The 20,691-nt window shown below is 42.7% G+C and overlaps 1 protein-coding gene across 4 annotated transcripts in view; it reads left to right on the top strand.

Moving 5' to 3' along the window:
- Positions 1-20,691, top strand: part of ccdc77 (coiled-coil domain containing 77) — a 91,044-nt gene that overhangs the window by 50,356 nt on the left and 19,997 nt on the right. For all 4 annotated transcript variants that reach the window (XM_072552441.1, XM_072552440.1, XM_072552442.1 and 1 more), the window contains 4 exons: positions 6,662-6,753; positions 8,669-8,817; positions 11,415-11,643; positions 16,748-16,873. In XM_072552441.1, the coding sequence (XP_072408542.1) occupies positions 6,662-6,753; positions 8,669-8,817; positions 11,415-11,643; positions 16,748-16,873 (596 nt within the window). The remainder of the gene's footprint in view (positions 1-6,661; positions 6,754-8,668; positions 8,818-11,414; positions 11,644-16,747; positions 16,874-20,691) is intronic.

Genomic DNA, 20,691 nt, shown 5'->3' with positions numbered 1-20,691 from the left:
TGTCTGAAGTTCACAGCCTGAAGCAGGAAGTGTTTGTATTTGGGATTTATCAAACTATACCTTAATCCTTGTGTTTTTGTAAACCTCTAATAGAGGAGAGTGAGTTTTTTTTATGTTTTCCTGAATGTCTCTTGATTAAATTTTTTTAACATAAAACATAGGTAATAAGTTATCTGAGAGCAGTATTTTTAGATCAGTAAATCTGTGCTACTTTCTGGGTCGATAGATTAAGGTGCAGAGATTGCCTTTAGACTGATGTGCTCTTCCTGTTGGATGTGGGAGAATAGGGAAAACTTCGATGTTCGCGATAATTATGACTACAGGAAGTGTGTTTGGTTAAAATCTTATCAGATCGCATGCATCATTTAGAGTGGCAGTTAGCGTCAATGAGGAATTTGCAGGAACTAGGGAGTTTGATGAATGGCAGTTTCAGGCAGGTTGCAAAACCGCAGAAAGAGTCAGCTAGATGGGTTACTGCTTGAAAACATGGGAGAGGTAAGCAAGTAGTGCAGGATTCTCCTGTGCCTATCCCCTTCTCAAGCCAGTATGCGGTTTTTGATGAAAGGGGTGATGACTGTCTGGGGAATGTTTCTGTGGCTGACAGCAAGATATCAGAATGATGTGTTACCTCCCTGGTGCAGGGATCAAAGGGGTCTCTGAGAGGGTGCAGAATATTCTCAAAGGGAAGAGTAACCACCAGGAGGTCATTGCACACATCAGTACCAACAATATAGGAAGAGAAAGGGATGAGCTTCTGAAGTAGGAGTAGAGGAAATTTGGCAGGAGGTTACAAAGTCAGACTTCAAGGGTTGTTATATCTAGATTACTCCTGGTTCCACATGCTAGTGAGGGTCGGAGTAGACAATAGACAATAGGGGATTAGTGGTGCTGGAAGAGCACAGCAGTTCAGGCAGCATCCAACGAGCAGCGAAATCAACGTTTTGGGCAAAAGCCCTTCATCAGGAATAAAGGCAGTGAGCCTGAAGCATGGAGAGATAAGCTAGAGGAGGGTGGGGGTGGGGAGAGAGTAGACAATGGGTGAGTGGGGGAGGAGATGAAGGTGATAGGTCAAGGAGGAGAGGGTGGAGTGGATAGGTGGAAAAGAAGATAGGCAGGTCGGACAAGTCAAGGAGACAGTAACTGAGCTGGAAGTTTGAAACTAGGATGAGGTGGGGGAAGGGGAAATGAGGAAGCTGTTGAAGTCCACATTGATGCCCTGGGGTTGAAGTGTTCCGAGGCGGAAGATGAGGCGTTCTTCCTCCAGGCGTCTGGTGGTGAGGGAGCGGCGGTGAAGGAGGCCCAGGACCTCCATGTCCTCGGCAGAATGGGAGGGGGAGTTGAAATGTTGGGCCACGGGGCGGTTTGGTTGATTGGTGCGGGTGTCTCGGAGATGTTCCCTAAAGCGCTCTGCTAGGAGGCGCCCAGTCTCCCCAATGTAGAGGAGACCACATCGGGAGCAACGGATACAATAAATGATATTGGTGGATGTGCAGGTGAAACTTTGGATGTGGAAGGCTCCTTTAGGGCCTTGGATAGAGGTGAGGGAGGAGGTGTGGGCACAGGTTTTACAGTTCCTGCGGTGGCAGGGGAAAGTGCCAGAATGGGAGGGTGGGTCGTAGGGGGGTGTGGACCTGACCAGGTAGTCACGGAGGGAACGGTCTTTGCGGAAGACGGAAAGGGGTGGGGAGGGAAATATATCCCTGGTGGTGGGGTCTTTTTGGAGGTGGCGGAAATAGGTGCAGGAGTAGGCCATTCAGCCCTTTGAGCCTGCACTGCCATTCAATATGATCATGGCTGATCATTCCTAATCAGTATCCTCTTCCTGCCTTATCTCTATAACCCTTGATTCCACTATCCTTGAGAGCTCTATCCAACTCTTTCTTAAATGAATCCAGAGACTGGGCCTCCACTGCCCTCTGGGGCAGAGCATTCCACACAGCCACCACTCTCTGGGTGAAGAAGTTTCTCCTCATCTCTGTCCGAAATGGTCTACCCCGTATTTTTAAGCTGTGTCCTCTGGTTTGGCACTCACCCATCAGCGGAAACATGTTTCCTGCTGCCAGAGTGTCCAATCCTTTCATAATCTTATATGTCTCAATCAGATCCCCTCTCAGTCTTCTAAACTCAAAGCTATACAAGCCCAGTCCCTTCAGTCTTTCAGTGTAAGGTAATCCCGCCATTCCAGGAATTGACCTCGTGAACCTACGCTGCACTCCCTCAATAGCCAGAATGTCTTTCCTCAAATTTGGAGACCAGAACTGCACACAGTACTCCAGGTGTGGTCTCACTAGGGCCCGTACAGCTGCAGAAGCACCTCTTTGCTTCTATACTCAATTCCTCTTGTTATGAAGGCCAGCATGCTATTAGCCTTCTTCACTACCAGCTGTACCTGCTTGATTTAGGCGGATAGAGCAGATGAATGTATGGCTGAGGAGTTGGTGGAGGGGACACAGATTTGCATATTTGGATCATTGGAATCTCGTCTGAGGTAGAAGTGACCTGTTTGGGGGAGGAGGTGGGATCCAGACAGATAATGAGAAAAGAGATAAGTTGGAGACTGGAACAGTTGAGAAGGGGAGCAAGTCAATTACTCCAGGCAGGCAAGAGCAAGAAAGTCAATGAAGTAGGACTGATAAATTAAGTTACATTTATTTCAATGCAAGAGACCTATCAGGTAAGGTAGATGAGCTGGGTGTGGTTGGGAACATTGAACTAGGCAGTCGTTGCTATTCCAGAAACATGGCTTAGGGAAGGGCAGGACTCACAGCTTGATATTCTGGGGTATTGATGTTATGGGAAGGATAGAAGGGGGGTGCAAGAGAGGAGGTGGAGTGACATTTTTGGTACAGGATAATGTTACAGCTGTGCTTCATAGAATCTCAGAATCCCTACAGTATGGAAACAGACCATTCGACCCGAGCAGTCCATGCTGACTCTCTGAAGAGCATCCCACCCAGAGTGACCCCACTACCTTATCCCTGCATTTCCTGTGGCCAATTCATCTAACCAACATATCCCTGAATACTATTGGAAATCTAGCACGGCCTGCACATAGTCTTTGGACTATGGGAAGAAACTAGAGCACCCGGAGGAAACCCACACAGACGCTGAGAATGTTGGCTGAGGCTGGAATTGAACCTGGGCCCCTGGCGCTGTGAAGCAGTCATGTTAACCATTGAGCCACGTGCTGCCCCCACTTTTGGTCTTTTTTTTTAATGTCCGTCACCCTGTCGCAATTATCTCTACCCCAAGCCCTATTTTCACACAGGGGTCCTCTGCCTTGATCGCTATACTTGGGGAGGATATTCCTGGCAATGCATCTAGTGAAGGTGTTTAGATGGAAGTGAGCAATAAGAAAGGGGTGATCACCTTATTGGGATTGTACCATAACAGCTCCCCCCTCAAAAAAAATATCAGTAGGAAATTGAGAACCAAATTTGTAAGGTGCTCTCTGTAAGAATGATAGGTTTGTAATGGTAAGGGATTTTAACTTTCCCAACAGACTAGGACTGCCATAGTGTTAAGGGTTTGGATGGAGAGGAATTTAAGTGTATACAAGAAAAGTTTCTAATTCAATATGCAGATTTACAACTAGAAAATGAACAAAACATGACCTTCTCTTGGGAAATAAGGCACAGCAAGTGACTGAGCTGTCAGTGGGGGAGCACTTTGGAGCCGATGATCATAATTCTATTCATCTTAAAATAGTTATGGAAAATAACCTTTCCTCCTTCTTTGCTGTAATGTGAAAGCCCTAGTTCCCTCAAACTCTCTTCATCAGACATGCCCTTCAGTCCAGGCAGCATCCTGGTAAACCTCTTCTGCACCCTCTCTAAAGCTTCCACATCCTTCCTAAAACGAGGCAACCAAAGCTGAAGACAATATTTCAAGTGTGGTCTAACCAGGACACTCTAAAGTTGCAGCCTGACCTCACGGCTTTTAAAACTTAATCCCCCTGCTGATGAAAGCCAACACGCTATATGCTTTCTTAACGACCCTATCAACTTGGCTGACAACTTTGAGGGATCTGTGAACATGGACCCCAAGATCCCTCTGTTCCTCCGCATTGCCAAGAATCCTGCATTTAACCCTCTATTCTGCATTCGAATTCAACTTTCCAAAATGAATCAGCTTACACTTTACCAGGTTGAACTCCATCTGCCACTTCTCAACCCAGCTCTGCATCCTGTCAATGTCCTGTGGGAACCTACAACAGCCCTCTACATTATCTACAACTCCACCACCCTTCGTGTCATCGGCAAACTTATTAACCCACCCTTCTATTTCCTCATCCAAGTCATGTATAAAAATCACAAAGAGCAGCAGTCTCAGAACCGATCACTGCGAAACATCGCTGGTCTACCAAGCTCCAAGCTGAATAGCTCCAGTTCTTCTGCCATTTCTTTGTTTCCATTGTAATTTCCACAGTTTTTAACTATAAATGAACTACCAAAATTTGTCTTTATTAATATTTTGTTTCATATATTTATCAAACTTTTATGATTTAACATTGCAAGAAACAAAAATTTACTCTCATACTTTATTTTCCCACGCTTGATCAAACTTATTGCCCTCTTTTGCTGAATTTTGAAATGTTCGTAATACTCTGACTTGCTACTTTTTCTGGCAATTTTATTTGTCTCCGCTTTGGATCTAATATATCCCATATTTATTTTTGAGCCACATGGGTGGGCCACATTTCCTATTTTATTTTTGTGCCAGACAAAAATGAATAATTATTGTAATTCATGCATGCATTCTTGAAATATTAACCTTTGGCTATCCACTGTCAATGTTTTTAGTAAAGTTCCCCAATTTATGCCTTGTACCCTCATAGTTTCCTGTATTTACATTCAGGCCTTTATTTGGATTCTACTACTTCACTCTCCGTCTTAATGAAGAATTCTATCACAATATGGTCACCCTTCCCCCGGGAAGGGACCCACACAACCACATTTGTTAATTAGTCCTTTCTCAGTCTTGGAATAATCTGAATAGTGCAGTGAGTAGAGTGCATGGAGACTGAAAGGAACCATGCTGGGGAAGGAGAAAGAAAAGTTGAAACTCACAGAAGAATTCTGCATCTGAACAAGTCAACTAGTAGCCGCTCTGGGTCATTAGTAAATAACCCAGAAAGACACTGCTTGATTAGGGACAGCCAGCACGGATTTGTGAAGGGTAGGTCTTGCCTTACAAGTCTTATTGAATTCTTCGAGGAGGTGACCAAGCATGTGGATGAGGGTAGAGCAGTGGATGTAGTGTACATGGATTTTAGTAAGGCATTTGATAAGGTTCCCCATGGTAGGCTTATGCGGAAAGTCAGGAGGCATGGGATAGAGGGAAATTTGGCCAATTGGATAGAAAACTGGCTAACCGGTCGAAGTCAGAGAGTGGTGGTAGATGGTAAATATTCAGCATGGAGTCCAGTTACAAGTGGAGTTCCGCAGGGATCAGTTCTGGGTCCTCTGCTGTTTGTAATTTTTATTAATGACTTAGAGGAGGGAGTCGAAGGGTGGGTCAGTAAATTTGCAGATGATACAAAGATAGGTGGAGTTGTGGACAGTGAGGAGGGCTGTTGTCGGCTGCAGAGGGACTTAGATATGATGCAGAGCTGGGCTGAGGAGTGGCAGATGGAGTTCAACCCTGCCAAGTGTGAGGTTGTCCATTTTGGAAGAACAAATAAGAATGCGGAATACAGGGTTAATGGTAGGGTTCTTGGTCAGGTGGAGGAACAGAGGGATCTTGGGGTCTATGTACATAGATCTTTGAAGGTTGCCACTCAGGTGGATAGAGTTTGTAAGAAGGCCTATGGAGTATTATCGTTCATTAGCAGAGGGATTGAATTCAAGAGTCGTGAGGTGATGTTGCAGCTGTACAGGACTTTGGTTAGGCCACATTTGGAGTACTGTGTGCAGTTCTGGTCGCCTCACTTTAGGAAAGATGTGGAAGCTTTGGAGAGGGTGCAGAGAAGATTTACCAGGATGTTGCCTGGAATGGAGAGTAGGTCGTACGAGGATAGGTTGAGAGTTCTCGGCCTTTTCTCGTTGGAACGGCGAAGGATGAGGGGTGACTTGATAGAGGTTTATAAGATGATCAGAGGAATAGATAGAGTAGACAGTCAGAAACTTTTTCCCCGGGTACAACAGAGTGTTACAAGGGGACATAAATTTAAGGTGAAGGGTGGAAGGTATAGGGGAGATGTCAGGGGTGGGTTCTTTACCCAGAGAGTGGTGGGGGCATGGAATGCGCTGCCCGAGGGAGTGGTAGAGTCAGATTCATTGGCGACCTTTAAGTGGCATTTGGATAGGTACATGGATGGGTGCTTAATCTAGGATAGAAGTGCGGCACAACATCGTGGGCCGAAGGGCCTGTTCTGTGCTGTATTGTTCTATGTTCTATGTTCTATGTAACTACATGTTCGGTTGTGTAACTGGTATGATCGGTTTAAGAACTCATTCTCCAGAAACTGATGTGTACATTAATTGGAATAATTCTTGAAATTGTTTGAACTATAATTGCAATTCTATTTTTAAAATTTCTTATTTCAGCATTATTAATGTGAGACATTACTTTCTTAGAAGCTAAATATATCATATCAATAATTATGTTTTATGGCTACTGTGATTTTGAAAAATGTATGCTGTGCTTTGCCTTCAAAAAGGTCTTAAAAAAGTACCATCAAAAATGACCAGAGCTGTTAGTCCAACTATCCCAGACAACTATCAGAGAGATAATCAAACTCTGCTACTACAGGTACGTATAGTGTTGCCACACTGGTCCAAGCTTGGCGGCTGTACATATGCATGGTGCAGTGAGACCGAGACTGTATTTTTGTAGATATGTAGATTACTCTTGCATTTGTATCGAGATATTGCAGTGTGAGCCCAAATTCTGTTATTGTTTTTAAACAAAGCATGACAAAAATAAGTTGTTTGATTAGTCTAATTTTATTGCTGCTTCACATTCTGCACACAAGCTCAGGCCACATCAGTGGCCATGCTACCACTAGAATAAGTGGGATCCATTTGTGGGCGGCACAGTGGTTAGCATTGCTGCCTCACAGCGCCGGAGACCCGGGTTCAATTCCCGCCTCAGGCGACTGACTGTGTGGAGTTTGCACGTTCTCCCCGTGTCTGCGTGGGTTTCCTCCGGGTGCTCCGGTTTCCTCCCACAGTCCAAAGATGTGCAGGTCAGGTGAATTGGCCGTGCTGAATTGCCTGTAGTGTTAGGTAAGGGGCGGGTACGCTTTGGCGGGGCGGTGTGGACTTGTTGGGCCGAAGGGCCTGTTTCCACACTGTAAGTAATATAATCTAATCTAAAGTAAAATCAGTTTTCAGTAACAAAAACATTTCCAACTCCTAGCGAGTGAAATTTCACAATTTTGAAGTATTTAAAGTTCAAAGAGTATGTACTAGAAAAATGACGTGGGGTAACTTGGTCCTTGAGATTGATAGTTTTGTGAACTGGTGCATCTTGACCTGACCCAGCCCACACTCAGTACACAAACAGGATACTGGAAGAACACAGCAAGCTAGACAGCATCAGGAGATGGAGGAGTCAATATTTGGGTCAAGACCCTTCATCAGGATGGGAGGAAGGGCAAGGGTGCTCAGAAATAAATATAGGGAGCGAGTGGGGCTGGGGGAAAGATAGGTGTGATAGCGATAGGTGGACGCAGGTGGGGGGTTTATTGTGATAGGTCAGTGGGATGGGTGGAGTGGATAGGTAGGAAGGAAGATTGTCAGGTAAGGTCAGATGAAGGACGTAAGATGGATAGTAAGAGATGGATGTGGAATGAGATTGGGGTGGGGAGACAGTGAACCTAGTGAGGGAGGAGGTGGAATGGAAGGGAGGAGATGGGGCTGGAAAGGGAGCCAGAGAATAGATGGAAAGGTTATTTGAAATTGGAGAACTCAATGTTAAGTCGTCTGGGTTGTTGGCTGCTCCGATGGAAGATGAAGTGTTCTGTCTCCAATTTGCCGTCTGATTCGCTGCAGCAATGTAGGGGCAGTGGGAGGGGGAATTGAACTGGGCGGTGGTGGGGAGGTCAGGCTGGCCATTTAGTGTCCAGTGACGATGCTTTGTGAAATGGTCACCTCGTCTATGTTTAGTTTCACCCATCTAGAGGAGACCAAATTTGGAGTGCTAGATGCAGTAGACTAGGTTGGAGATGATGTAGGTGAACCTCTGTCTCACCTGTTTGGGGCCCTGAATGGAAATGAGGGAGGTGGTGTATGGGCAGGTGTTGCATCTTCTCTGGTTAGAGGGGAAGGTGTTGGCGTGCGGTTCTCCTCCAATCTCAGGTTCCCACTTTCTTGCTTTGCTGCTACTCTATTTTCTAAGATTGTATCTGGAGAAGCAACAAAAGCATGACTGAGGAAATCTGTAATTAGAGGAGCTGGAGCAAAACGTACAGGAGAAGCAACTCTGCCTTTTCCATGTACCAGGGTAGCGTGCATTCTCTTGCATTTTTTGGTTTATCATTGAATTTTCAAGGGCTTTTGACAGCAAATTTGTCCAGGCCACCTATGTGTTTTGAGCCCTATGCCCAAAGTTTTCCATATATCGCATCGTGTGTTATATTGTTGATCTACAGCTTCTTGTGGTAAGGACATTTCTTCTTACTGTTTGCTTTTATTGTTCTCTTCCCAACACCCAACTCTCCAAGGTTGAAGCCTTGCAGTCTCAGTTGCAGGAGCAGACACAGTTGGCGAAAGAGCAAATTGATGCATTGTTGGAGGATCGAAGGATTCGTATGGAGGAGGCACACGTGCAGCATGAACGGGATAAAGACAAAATCAAATCTCTGGCAGAGAAGTCAGTTAATGCAGAGTACAACAGTCAGTAATTGCTGTGAACCAGTGCTTAATTCGTACATGTTACTTAATCTGCTGCAGCTCTGTGACCAGGATAGGGTGCACTGTGAAACAATGTTGAGTCACAAATGGGATGTCTCAAGTGGAATTTTCCTTGACTTTGTGAGTCATACAGTAAATATCACAGGATCCATTTGCTGGTGGCAGGCTAAGGCAGCATAATAGCTCAGTGGTTAGCACTGCTGCCTCACAGCATCAGGGATCCAGATTTGACTCCATTCTGGGTGTCAGTCTATTTGGAGTTTGTATATTCTCCCTCTCTGCATGGGTTTCCTCTGGGTGCTCCAGTTTTCTCCCACAATCCAAAGATATGCAGGTTAGGTGCATTGGTGATGGTAAATTGCACAGTATCAAGGGATGTGCCAGCTAAGTAGATTAGCCATGGGAAATGCAGGGATAGTGTAGAGGGAAAGTGTGGGTTAAATGGGCCAAATGGCCTGCTTCACCACAATAAAGGTTCTATGATTCTGTTGAAGTGATATCGATTGAGACAATAGATCCAAAAGCTTGTATTTTTATAGCCCTTTATATTGCAAATGTTTGGAGATATCTCAAGTATTATTGAACAAAATTTGCACCAAGAATTTAGGGAACATTTTAAAGTGGGAGCTGCGAGGAGGGAACTTTTTTGCAAGAGAATTCTACAGCTAGCCCTACTGAGCTAATTAAAATTGAAGTGGACAAGAGGGAAGAACTGAGTATACTAGGCGAAAATGAGTACTGCAGATGTAGAGATTAGAGTCAAGAGTGTGGTGCTGGAAAAGCACAGCAGGTCAGGCAGCATCTGAGGAGCAGAAAAATTGACGTTTCAGGTAAAATCCCGTCATCAGGAGTGAGGCTGGGAGCCTCTGGGTGGAGAGATAAGTGTCGGGGTGAGAGGTTGGAAAAGCACAGTATACTGTCCACATGGCTTGACGTGTATAGTACCAGGAATGCTTGATCCCATTCATCACAAAGTAGTCAGCATTATTATCACCTCATTCACATGATAAACTTTCACTCACTCCACCACCAACACAGTGCTGGCAGTGTGTTCCATGTAGAAGATGCACTTCAGCAAGTCACCAAGCTTCCTTCAACAGCACCTTTCAAGCTTGCAACTTTACCACCTAGAAGAATGTAATTAGGAGACATTTGGGAACACAATTAGGAAGTTCCCCTTCAAGTTAAACACCATCTTGATGTAGCACTATATCACCCTTCATTCACTGTCACTCAGTACAAATTCTGGAACTCATTCCTATGTGTGTACCAATACCCCAAGGAATACCATGGTTCACGAAGGCTACTAACCACTTTCTCAAGGGCAACTCTGGATCAGCCTGGATCAATTCTGGATGAGCTAACCAACACTCCCATATGAATGAGGAGGTTTTTGTTGGTAGGTTGATGGGACTAGGGAGCTACAGCGGGTGATGCTGGAGATAAAGTTACTACTTTCTGTGATCTATTTCAATTAGCCTGTTTTCGATCTCTAATCAAAATTGGTCAACTATACATAAGATGTTAAACTGGGCAGAGTGGAGATAGCAACACAGAATTGACCAAGTGATTCAGGTACAATGTGAACTAAATGATAAATAGTAAATGGGGTTTACTCTAGGCTGGTTGGAAGTTTGATACATGGGACAAACCAGTGGACAACACAGAAATACCCTAAATGTTGTTGAACTAGCGAGTGAAATTAAAAAGACTGCGGAGGTAGCAGGCTTAACATGGGAAACTAATGAAGGGTAGTAATGTAATAGAGTACAGAGCTTTGATCACACCACAACAAGAACTGTCTGATTTTGGTAACTGAGTTTGTAGTGAAGTATGGAGTTAATGTTGACAGTGCTAAGTAGAATCATAGATCAATCTTCAGTGATCCTCAGTTGTGACAAAAGACAGCAAACATGGACTTGTCAGCTTTGTAAGGTAAAACTTTGAAGAATAAATTTAGCAGTGGTTAGTTCAAATTAGTCACAAGGAAACTTTGAACTGCCTGCTATCATAGGTGCTGCAGGATTGAAAGAAGAATCAGTTATTGCTGTGCTGATGGGGATGCAAAAACCTTTCACAGCAATATGCAGTGGAAAACCTGTGTCACCTTAACGAATTTTGTTTATTCTCCTTGTGGTGGTTGATGGCTGCTTTGATGCTGACCTGCATTACTGCTATGTTTGGTCAGATAAGGACTTATCCCCAGGCTCCTTCTGACTTTGCATTATCATTTGTTCTGGAGGAAAACTTGGATCTCCCTACACAGAGATCTGCTTTTGAGCATCACTTGGGGGAAGAGTCCTTTCTTTGAGAGGCCTTAAGTGTGGAGGTAATTTGTGAAGGGATCTGGTGCTGATTTGGTTAGGAGATTCTTGAACTGGAAATGGGAATTGAGTATTAAATGGAACTGGATATCTGGGGAATTTTATCGTATTTCAGTGACTATAAGTGAACGACAGCTCAAGTACCTGAATTTAGGCAATTTCTTCGGATATATTGACAATAGAGTAGAGGTAAATGAAAGTATAAGTGTCAAATGGTTTGCATTTCTCCCAGACTGCACAAAACTCAGAATCTACTTTATGAGAGTACCAAAGACTTCCTTCAGCTAAAATTTGAAGGTCGAGATGCCGAGAAAGTCTGGATGGCTGAGAAGGATCGTCTGTTACAGGAGCTGGACAGACATAATGAGCTGAGAAACGGAGGTGGTGATTCTGAAATGCAATTTCAACGAGAGTCACCAATGGAACATGAGATACAAAGGATACAGAGTGAAGAAATCAAGGTGTGTGAGGAGTGAAGAAGGTTGCAAATGTACAACTTCTGTGATAATTATCTTCGATCATTTTTTATTCTGCTTTCTCAGACATATTCAAATGATTATATGTGTTACTTTAAAAGAAATATTTGCTTTGGCTCTTTATAACATATTTCAAATTACTAATTTAAAAAACAGTTAATTTATTTTCAAGTGCAGGGAATAAGTACAAATTGTGATGTGGTCACCATTACTGAAAGTTGGGAAAGGGAATTATAACCGTTGCAAGGTTTGTGAGCAGACACTTTGCTCACAGTATGATATTCAAATAGCAGTGAGTTAACTTTGCTAGTGAAAGTTGGCTAAGAGAGTGGAAAAAATGTTTGAGTTCCACAAATAGCATTGCATTTCAAACAAGGTGATTTTGTTTCTAATCAGCAAGACTATTTCACCTCCTCTGCCATTTTCCCAATCTATACTGTAGATCTTATAATTTGGTTTTAATTTCCTTTCCCAACCATGCTGTAGCCATGTCTCAGTGATGGTAACTATATAATAATCTCTGATTTGAATATCTGCCTACAGCTCATTTAACTTTTTCTTTATGCTCTGTGCATTTATATATTGAATGCCATTCAGACCGTATACTCTAACCTGTCCCTTAGCACCGATGTTTTATTCACCTGTTTAATATTTCTCTCTTGCAGTTTAGTCAGTGCACTTATAGTTTGCCATAGCCTGAGGTAGGATTCCTGATGCTTCCTTTACGCTCTCTCCTGTTACTTGATTTTCACATTGTATTAATTTCACCTGGGCTGTCGCCAGCTCTCTGTGTCTCTCTCTCTCTCTCCTCAAAGGATTTGGGGGGTGGGGGGGGGGGGGGGGTACTCAAATTTTTCACTAGATACAGATTACCCACAGAGATACAATCAATCAAAGGTCAAACTTTACACCAAAATTATTCATCTAGAATCACAAGGAGGGCTGGAAAGGTGGCATCAGACATTAAAGATCATGTTGAAGGCTTCTATTCAAGACTATCCAGATGATTGAGATAAAGGAATTGTGTTTGTACTTTTTACCACCAGAGATGCACCAAATGAATCGACCAAATTCAGCCAACGTGAATTAGTTTTTGGGCATGAAGTGAGAGGACTGCTAAAATTGATTAAGGAGAAATTAGTAAATCATAATTCAGAGACCACATATTTGGACTATAGGTAAAATGTTAGGGAGCGATTAAATATGGGAGTTGGCTAGACAGCATTTAAAAGTATCATAACATGCAATGAAACCAGCCAGGCAAGAAATCAAGAATTCGCAATTTTGCTATCAGAGATAAACTGTTAGTGTTACTGCCAGTGATAGGTGAACCTTTAAAATGTTTAGTGGACTTTATCAAGTCAAAAGGAGATTGAGTGAGGTGAACTATTTGATAAGGACTCTAGACAGAGAGAAATCTCATAAGAGTGTGGCATGAGAATATACTTAAGAGTATTTTGACAGGGAAGGAAAGCAAAAGGAGAAGATGATTAGATTACTTACAGTGTGGAAACAGGTCCTTCGGCCCAACAAGTCCACACCGCCCCGCCGAAGCGCAACCCACCCAGACCCCAAAATTTACCCATTACTTAACACTATGGGCAATTTAGCATGGCCAATTCACCTCACAGCACATCTTTGAAATGTGGGAGGAAACCGGAGCACCCGGAGGAAACCCACGCAGACACGGGGAGAACGTGCAAACTCCACAGTCAGTCGCCTGAGGTGGGAAATGAACCCGGGTCTCTGGCGCTGTGAGGCAACAGTGCTAACCACTGTGCCACTGCTGCTCACTAAGATGTTATCAGTTGCAACACAGAGTGAAGAGCTAAGTTCAGAGGGTTTTGAATTGGACATTAATCAAATTAAATTGGACAATGAGGAAGTTGTCAAAAATTGTGATAAATTATTGAGTTACCTTCCAAAGGAAAATCGAAATGACCTGAAAGAGTTATTGCTATCGCATGGGGAGATATGTGGAAATAAGCTGGGAAGTACTAACCCTAATTATGTGTGATGTGGATATAGGAAATGCTGTTCCAATTAAGCAACAACCTTATAGGCTTAACTCTCTAAAGTTGACACCAGTTCAAAAGGATTTTGAGCCCATGCTCCAAGATGACATAATTGAAGTGATTTACAGTGACTAGAGCTCACCAATAGTAATGGTGCCAAACCAGATGTTACCCAATGGTTACGTGTGGACTATCGACTAATTCAATAACAAAGACTGCATATTCAATTCCACGTTTGGAAGACTGTATTGAAAAGTTGGGACAACAACTATATTTTGAAGTTGGCCTTACTCGGAGGATACTGGCAGGTACTTTTGTCCAAAAGAGCAAAGACAAATTCGGCATTCGTAATGCCGAATAGACTATATCCATTTCAAGTCAGGCAGCATCCAAGGAGCAGGAGAATCGACGTTTCGGGCATGAACCCTTCTTCAGGAGGGTTTTCAGCAACACTTTTCCAGCAACACATTTTCAGCTCTGATCTCCAGCATCTGCAGTCCTCACTTTCTCCTGTATCCATTTCAAGTCATGCCATTTGGTATGAAAAATGCGCCAGCCACATTTCAAAGATTAACCAGTAAGATCATTACTTGATTACCCAATTGTGTAGTTTATATTGATGACCTGGTGATTTTTAGTCACACACTGGAGGAACATTTGCACCATATATCAGAGTAATTTGATCAACTTCAGGAGGCAGGCTTGGTGATAAAACTGGCTAAAAGTGAATTTGCAAGACCTCCAGTTACCTTCCCAGGCTTTGTTATTGGACATGGACAAATGGCCCCACAGAATGCAAAAGCAAAGGTAATTGGGGAGTTTCTAATGTCATCAACAAAACGAGTAGTACTATGATTCCTGGAATTGAGTGGATTTATTGGAAATTCATACCAAATTTTAGCAGAGTGGCTGCTCCACTCACTGAATTATTAAGGAAAGGCAAGAAGTTTTAGTGAACAGTGGACTGTCAGAAGGAATTTGACAGCCTGAAAACTGTGTTAACTACTACCCCAGTATCAGCCATACCTAATTACACAAAGCCATTCAACATGGCTATCAATGTGAGTGATGTGGGTGTCAGTGCTGTGCTCATACAGAAAAAGCTATTGCATGTTTCTCCAGGAAATTGAATATTCATCAGCAGAAATATTCAACAGTTGAAAAGTAAACTTTGAGCTTGGTGTTGACATCACAACATTTATGTTACCAGTAATGTATCTGAGACAATCATCTACACTGATCATTCTCCATTAAAGTTTTTGGAGAAATTTAAGAGCAAAAATTCCAGGCTGTTTCGATGGAGCTTGTTGTTACAGCCATTCAATTTGAAAATTGTGCGTGTGGCAGGATGGTAAAATGTGATTGCCCACACATTGTCAAGACTTGGATGAGGAACAGAGCTGTTTGGTGATAGGAGTAAACAGGCTGAAATACAATGTAGGAGTGCATGTTTGCATGGTTATAGTCATTGTCATATATATCTATGTCGTAGTGTACTAGCAAGGTCAGATTGAGGGGTTTTAAAATGAAGCCATCTTTGGATATTGATGGTTCTTTTCTGTAAGAGGGGGGGAGGTGTGATGATGCTGTTCTTTTTAACAAGGTTATTCTGTCCTTGGTTTCTTTCAGAGGGGTCGTAAAGGCAGAGATTCTGATATATCTGGAAGTATATTTACTTGAAAACGTTTTTAAGATTTTTTTTTAATCACCTGTACAATGAAAGGTGAAGTGGTCAGTTCTCCCTGTTCTGGCTTATTTCTGGGTTTGCTTTGGTTTTTAGCAAGGAGTCTGTTTGAGGCTGCTGGTCAAAGAAACCGCTCCATGCTGCTTCTCCCTCTCACTCTCGTCTTTCCTGTAAGAATCTGTGTTTGATTTTACTTTTTTGCCAAAGAGATGTTTATGGTAATGTTGCAGATATTTGGAGCAGCATCATTAAGTTGTGGTAGAGTTGATTGGGTTTTCAGATAGGTTCCGTTATTCTAAATTCTGTTTTCTTTTATGTGTTTCATTCAGTAGTCTTGTTATATCCACTGGACACCTGCTTAAAACACCAAGAAAAGTTAGGGTCTGGGCTATCTTCTTAATGTTTTGAGGGAGTCTGGGCTGGTCCTTAACACAGGTACTTGAACAAAGTTTGCTGTCTGCCGTCTTTGTATTGAGAGAATATTAACAGGCCCTTCCACTGGCCACATCCCACTTAGCAACCTCGAATAAAAGTCATCCCGACCATACCATCTAATCAGCCCTCTAGTACAGCAATCAGATAGGCTGAGCACCTTTTCAACATCAGTTTTTGCGCTCTGACCTCCATTACTGAGAAAGATAGAGGCAGCTGATGCATGGGCACAGCCAAATGCCATCATTGCTTGAAACTGTATTATCTACTCCCTCAATGTCACTGGCTCAGAATCCTGGAATATTTTCCTAATAATACTGTAGGTGTCCCTACCCCACATGGACACAGTGTTTAAAGAGGCAGCTTACTACCATCTTTTTTAGAGCAATTAGGGCTGGGCAATAAATGCTAACTTGTCTGGCAGTGCCCATATCACATTCAAAAATGGAAAAATGTTCTGATTCTCAACTTCTATCTGAAATGTTATCTCTACCATTCTCCAATTCTATTGATATTTTATATTCTGCGTAAATATTCATACAAAGTACTGAGTTTTCTAGTTTTTCTAGTCTTCTAACCATACATTACATCCTTCATCACTAAATGTCTCATCCTGCGTCTGGAAGATAGTTTGGTTCCTTCCTGTTAACTGCTATTCAATTCTCAAATTCTGTCGTGGCCTTTCTTATTTCCATCTTCTCTTCTCTTCTCCTCTAACTTAGTGTATTTGGCTTGCTTTTCATTTGAAGGATGTACATGGTCTATGAAATACGTTTCCTGTGATTCCTCATATTGTATCGTCCTCCAAGGATTTCTGCTGTTGGTTCACTTGTCTATTATCCTTACCTCTATACCGAGCCTGTACTAGGAACATCTTTTCCCTGAAGGTCACCTTGGTCATTTTGAGGTTCTAAAGTCTGTTTGCAATACAGCCTCTAACTGTAATCATCTTTTCTAGTCACTCGAGGAGCAAGTAAACCAAGCACATCGACTGGCAGATATGTATAGAGAGCAGTGTGTGACACTTGAGAACGATCTGGCACGAATTCGGGAAGAAGGGGATGTTGGCCGACAACTGTTTAAGGTAAGACTGCAAATCACCTGAAATACTTTTAACATTCTTGAAATGGTTGGATGTTGTTTCTACTTCAAAAGGTGTTGACTAACAACCACATAATTGATTTGTAGGTGAATTGGATCCCATGGAATTAAGTGACGCGGGATGTAGATTACAGTAGGTGCTGAGTGTAGTGGTGCATGACTGTGTTTTTCTGACTGAAGAGAGGCATACAATGCCACCCTCCAGGGGTTAGTATTTGGGCCATTGGTTGACATATTTATCTCCTGTGATTGTATAAATAGGATATAATTTTGAAATTTGCAAGGTTTTCAAATGTGAATTCAGAAATGAAGAATGAGTAAGAAACTCTCAAGTTTCAACACAGACAAGGAATATGCATGTCAGGTGAAATTTGATACAAATAAGTATGAAGTGATGGAATGTGGGAAGAAGGAAAAGGTGAGACAATAACAACTAAAGGGATCAATTTTAAGGTTGCAGTAGTAAATGGCAGGACAAGTTGTTGAGAAATCGCAAACTTTTTAAAAATAGGGGTATTGATTATAAAAGCAGGTAAACTCCACCTTATCTTTCATAAAGCAGTAGCTAGCTATAGTATTGCAAACACTATGTATTGGAGAAGATGAAAAGGCCTTGGGGCAGGTATAGAGGAGTTTGATAAGAATGATACTCTATTCCAGTGGTGGATAAATTACATGAGACTGGATGGAATTTAGGCTTGAACAGCGACAGTGTATGGGTGGGGGCAAGGAGGTAACATTTGAGATTATGCAGCTTTAAAGTGACAGGACTGTTCGCAGGATTGTCACTGACGTCATCTCTTTCGATTTCTCTCCACAGATTCCTATCTTGCAGTCCCCCAAATCCATACAGCCCACTTACTCCCAAAATCCATAAACAGGGTTACCACGGCAAGTCCATCATGTCTCTGTTCCACCAAGCTTATTTCTTCCTGCCTTGACTCTATTTTCTTCTCATCCAGTCTCTTGCCGCTTATAATTCCCTAATGCTTTGCGTCGTTTTCATAATTTCCAGTTTACTGATTTCAGTTGCTGCCCCTTCACAATGGATGTGCAAAGCTTCCACACATTCATTCCCCCAACAAGATGGTTTGAAGGCTCTGTTTCTTCCTTGTAAAGAATCTTGGGCAGTCACCATCCACCACCACCCTCTGCCTAGCCTAGCCTATCCTTAGTTTGAAAATTTCTGTTATAACTCATCCCATTTTCTCTAAGACACAGGTGTGCCTGTGAATATGCAAAATGGTCTCCGTTTACCTGTCTCTTTGTAAGGTATGTGGATCAGTCCTTGTTCCAGTCCCACTCATGGCTTTCTGTAATAACTCTTTCTCTACAACTTGAGTGATGTCATCAGTGTTCTCATTCGGAATTGGAAATATAGTATTCATCAATCTTGCTGCCAATTTACATCTTTCTCCCTAATTCATCTTAATCAGACACTTCCCTTCCTTGACTTTAGATAAGGTGAGCTTCCCTACAGTGTGGAAACAAGCCCTTCGGCCCAACACGTCCACACTGACCCTCCAAAGAGTAACCCACCCAGACCCATTCCCCTACCCTGTACTTACCCCTGACTAATGCACCTAACACTATGGGCAATTTATCATGGCCAATTCACCTGACCTTTGAATTGTGGGAGGAAACCGGAGAAAACCCACGCAGACACGGGGAGAATGTGCAAACTCCACACAGACAGTCGCCCGAGGAAGGAATCAAACTGGGATCCCTGGCGCTGAGAGGCAGCAGAGCTAACCATTGAGCCACCGTGCCCATGTCTGTTTCCATTTCTGGAGATAGGTTGTCCACCATTGGCCCTACAAATGCACTAACTTACAGTTAGCTTAATTACACTTCCTCACATCTGTGAGGATTACATTCCATTCCCCCAGTTTTTCTGACCTTGCTGCATCTGTTCTAATGAAGGCACTTGTCATAGGGATGCCTTTGACGTGTTGTCCTTAATCCTCAACCAAGGATTCCCTCCTCCCCTGTAGTTGAGAAGGCTCTTAGCCACCTTCCCCTTCTCAAAACAACAGGAAGGTTCTCCTGATCTTCACTTTTCACATAACCCCCACTCTCCACATTCGAAGGGATGATTCTCTGCCATTTCCACCACCTCCAGCAGGATGCGACCACTAAGACACATCTTACCCCTTCCCTCCCTTGTCAGCATTCCTCTGGGATGACCGAGTCCACTTTTCCGTTGCTACTAACACTTCATCTCATCAATACAAGCTCAGTTAAACTAATCTCTTCTCATGGGGCATATTGATTTCCAAGTTGTTTGCTGCACCTGTCTGTCTATTTTCATTGTCTTCTGTGCAAGGACAACCAGATCAGTTTGTACATCTGATTTCCATAATACATTGCCATTTAAATAGTAATCTGTTTTTCACACCAAAGTTTCATAAATATTTAGTTTTACTGCATCTGTCCTTTGTTTGCCCACGTATCCATCTTGTCTAGATCAGTCTGAAGTCTCCTTGCATACTTCTCAAACCTCTCAATCTCAGCTAGTTTTGTGTCATCAACAAACTTGGAAATGTTATATTTGGTTTCCTCATCCAGGTTATTTATATATATTGTAAATAGTTCGGACCCCACCACTGATTGCTATGGTGTGCCACTGGACACAACCTACATCCATAAAAAGATCCATTTATTCCCACTCCCTGTATCAGTCTGTCAACCAATTCTCAATCCATGCCAATATCATAAATCCAATCTGAGTGCTTTAATTTCTTTTCCACTGACTTCTTATGTGGGACCTTCTTGAAATCCAAATACACCACATCCATTGGTTCTTCGTTTTTGACTAGTTCCTTCCTCACAAAGACTCCAGTAGAATAGTTAAGTATAATTTCCCTTTCGTAAACCCATGCCAGCTATGTCCATTCCCATTAATGCTTACGAGTGTTCAGATAGTCACATCTTTTGTCATAGATTCTAGCATTTTCCCCACTTTTAGATGTACATATGATGTTTCCACTGGTGCGTGAACTTGAAGCTAGAGTCATAGTTGCAGAATAAAGGGACAATCATTTAAAACTGAGATATGAACTGAGGTTTGTACATGCCTGGAATTCTGTATCCCAGAGTGTTGTAAAAGATAGATCAGCGCACGTCATTAAAGAGGAAGAAGGCAGATTTTTGAAACATCATGGAGTTGAGGATTAAATGAAGCTGGCACAAAAAGATTCTGGAGCAGATCAGCCACAATCTTACTGAGCGACAGGGCAGGCTTCAGGGGCAGAATAGATTTTCTGCTTCTCTTATATTCTAATGCTATCTGATTTCTGACTGTGGATTAGTGGTGCTGGAAGAGCACAGCAGTTCAGGCAGCATCCGAGATTTCTGACTGTAGCTATTTAGGAATGTACACCATTTCACCATAATGTTTTAAAATTGTTTTCTACAATGAAGGAAGCTGAAGTACATAATGTTGCTTTTATGTTCAGTGATTTATTTTATTTTCCAAGTTATTTCAGCTATGAAAATGCAGAGCTGCATATGTACAGTATATCTGTATAATTTGTTTTTTGAGCAACAAATGACATCAGTATGTCACAGCCATTTCTCTTAGAATCCCTACAGTGTGGAAACAGGCCATTTGGTCCAACAAGTCCACACCGACCCTCTGAAGAGTAACCCACCCAGACCCATTCCCCAACTGTATCAATCTACATTTTACCTGAATGTACCTAACCTACACATCCCTGAACATTATGGGCAATGTAGCATGGCCAGTTCACCTAACCTGCACATCTTTGGAATGTGGGAGGAAACCAGAACACCGGAGGA

Source organism: Chiloscyllium punctatum, chromosome 32 (assembly GCF_047496795.1).
Source record: "Chiloscyllium punctatum isolate Juve2018m chromosome 32, sChiPun1.3, whole genome shotgun sequence".
In the NCBI taxonomy this organism is placed as follows: domain Eukaryota; kingdom Metazoa; phylum Chordata; class Chondrichthyes; order Orectolobiformes; family Hemiscylliidae; genus Chiloscyllium; species Chiloscyllium punctatum.
The sequence above is the reverse complement of the archived record's forward strand: the minus strand, read 5'-3'. Positions and strand labels throughout refer to the sequence as shown.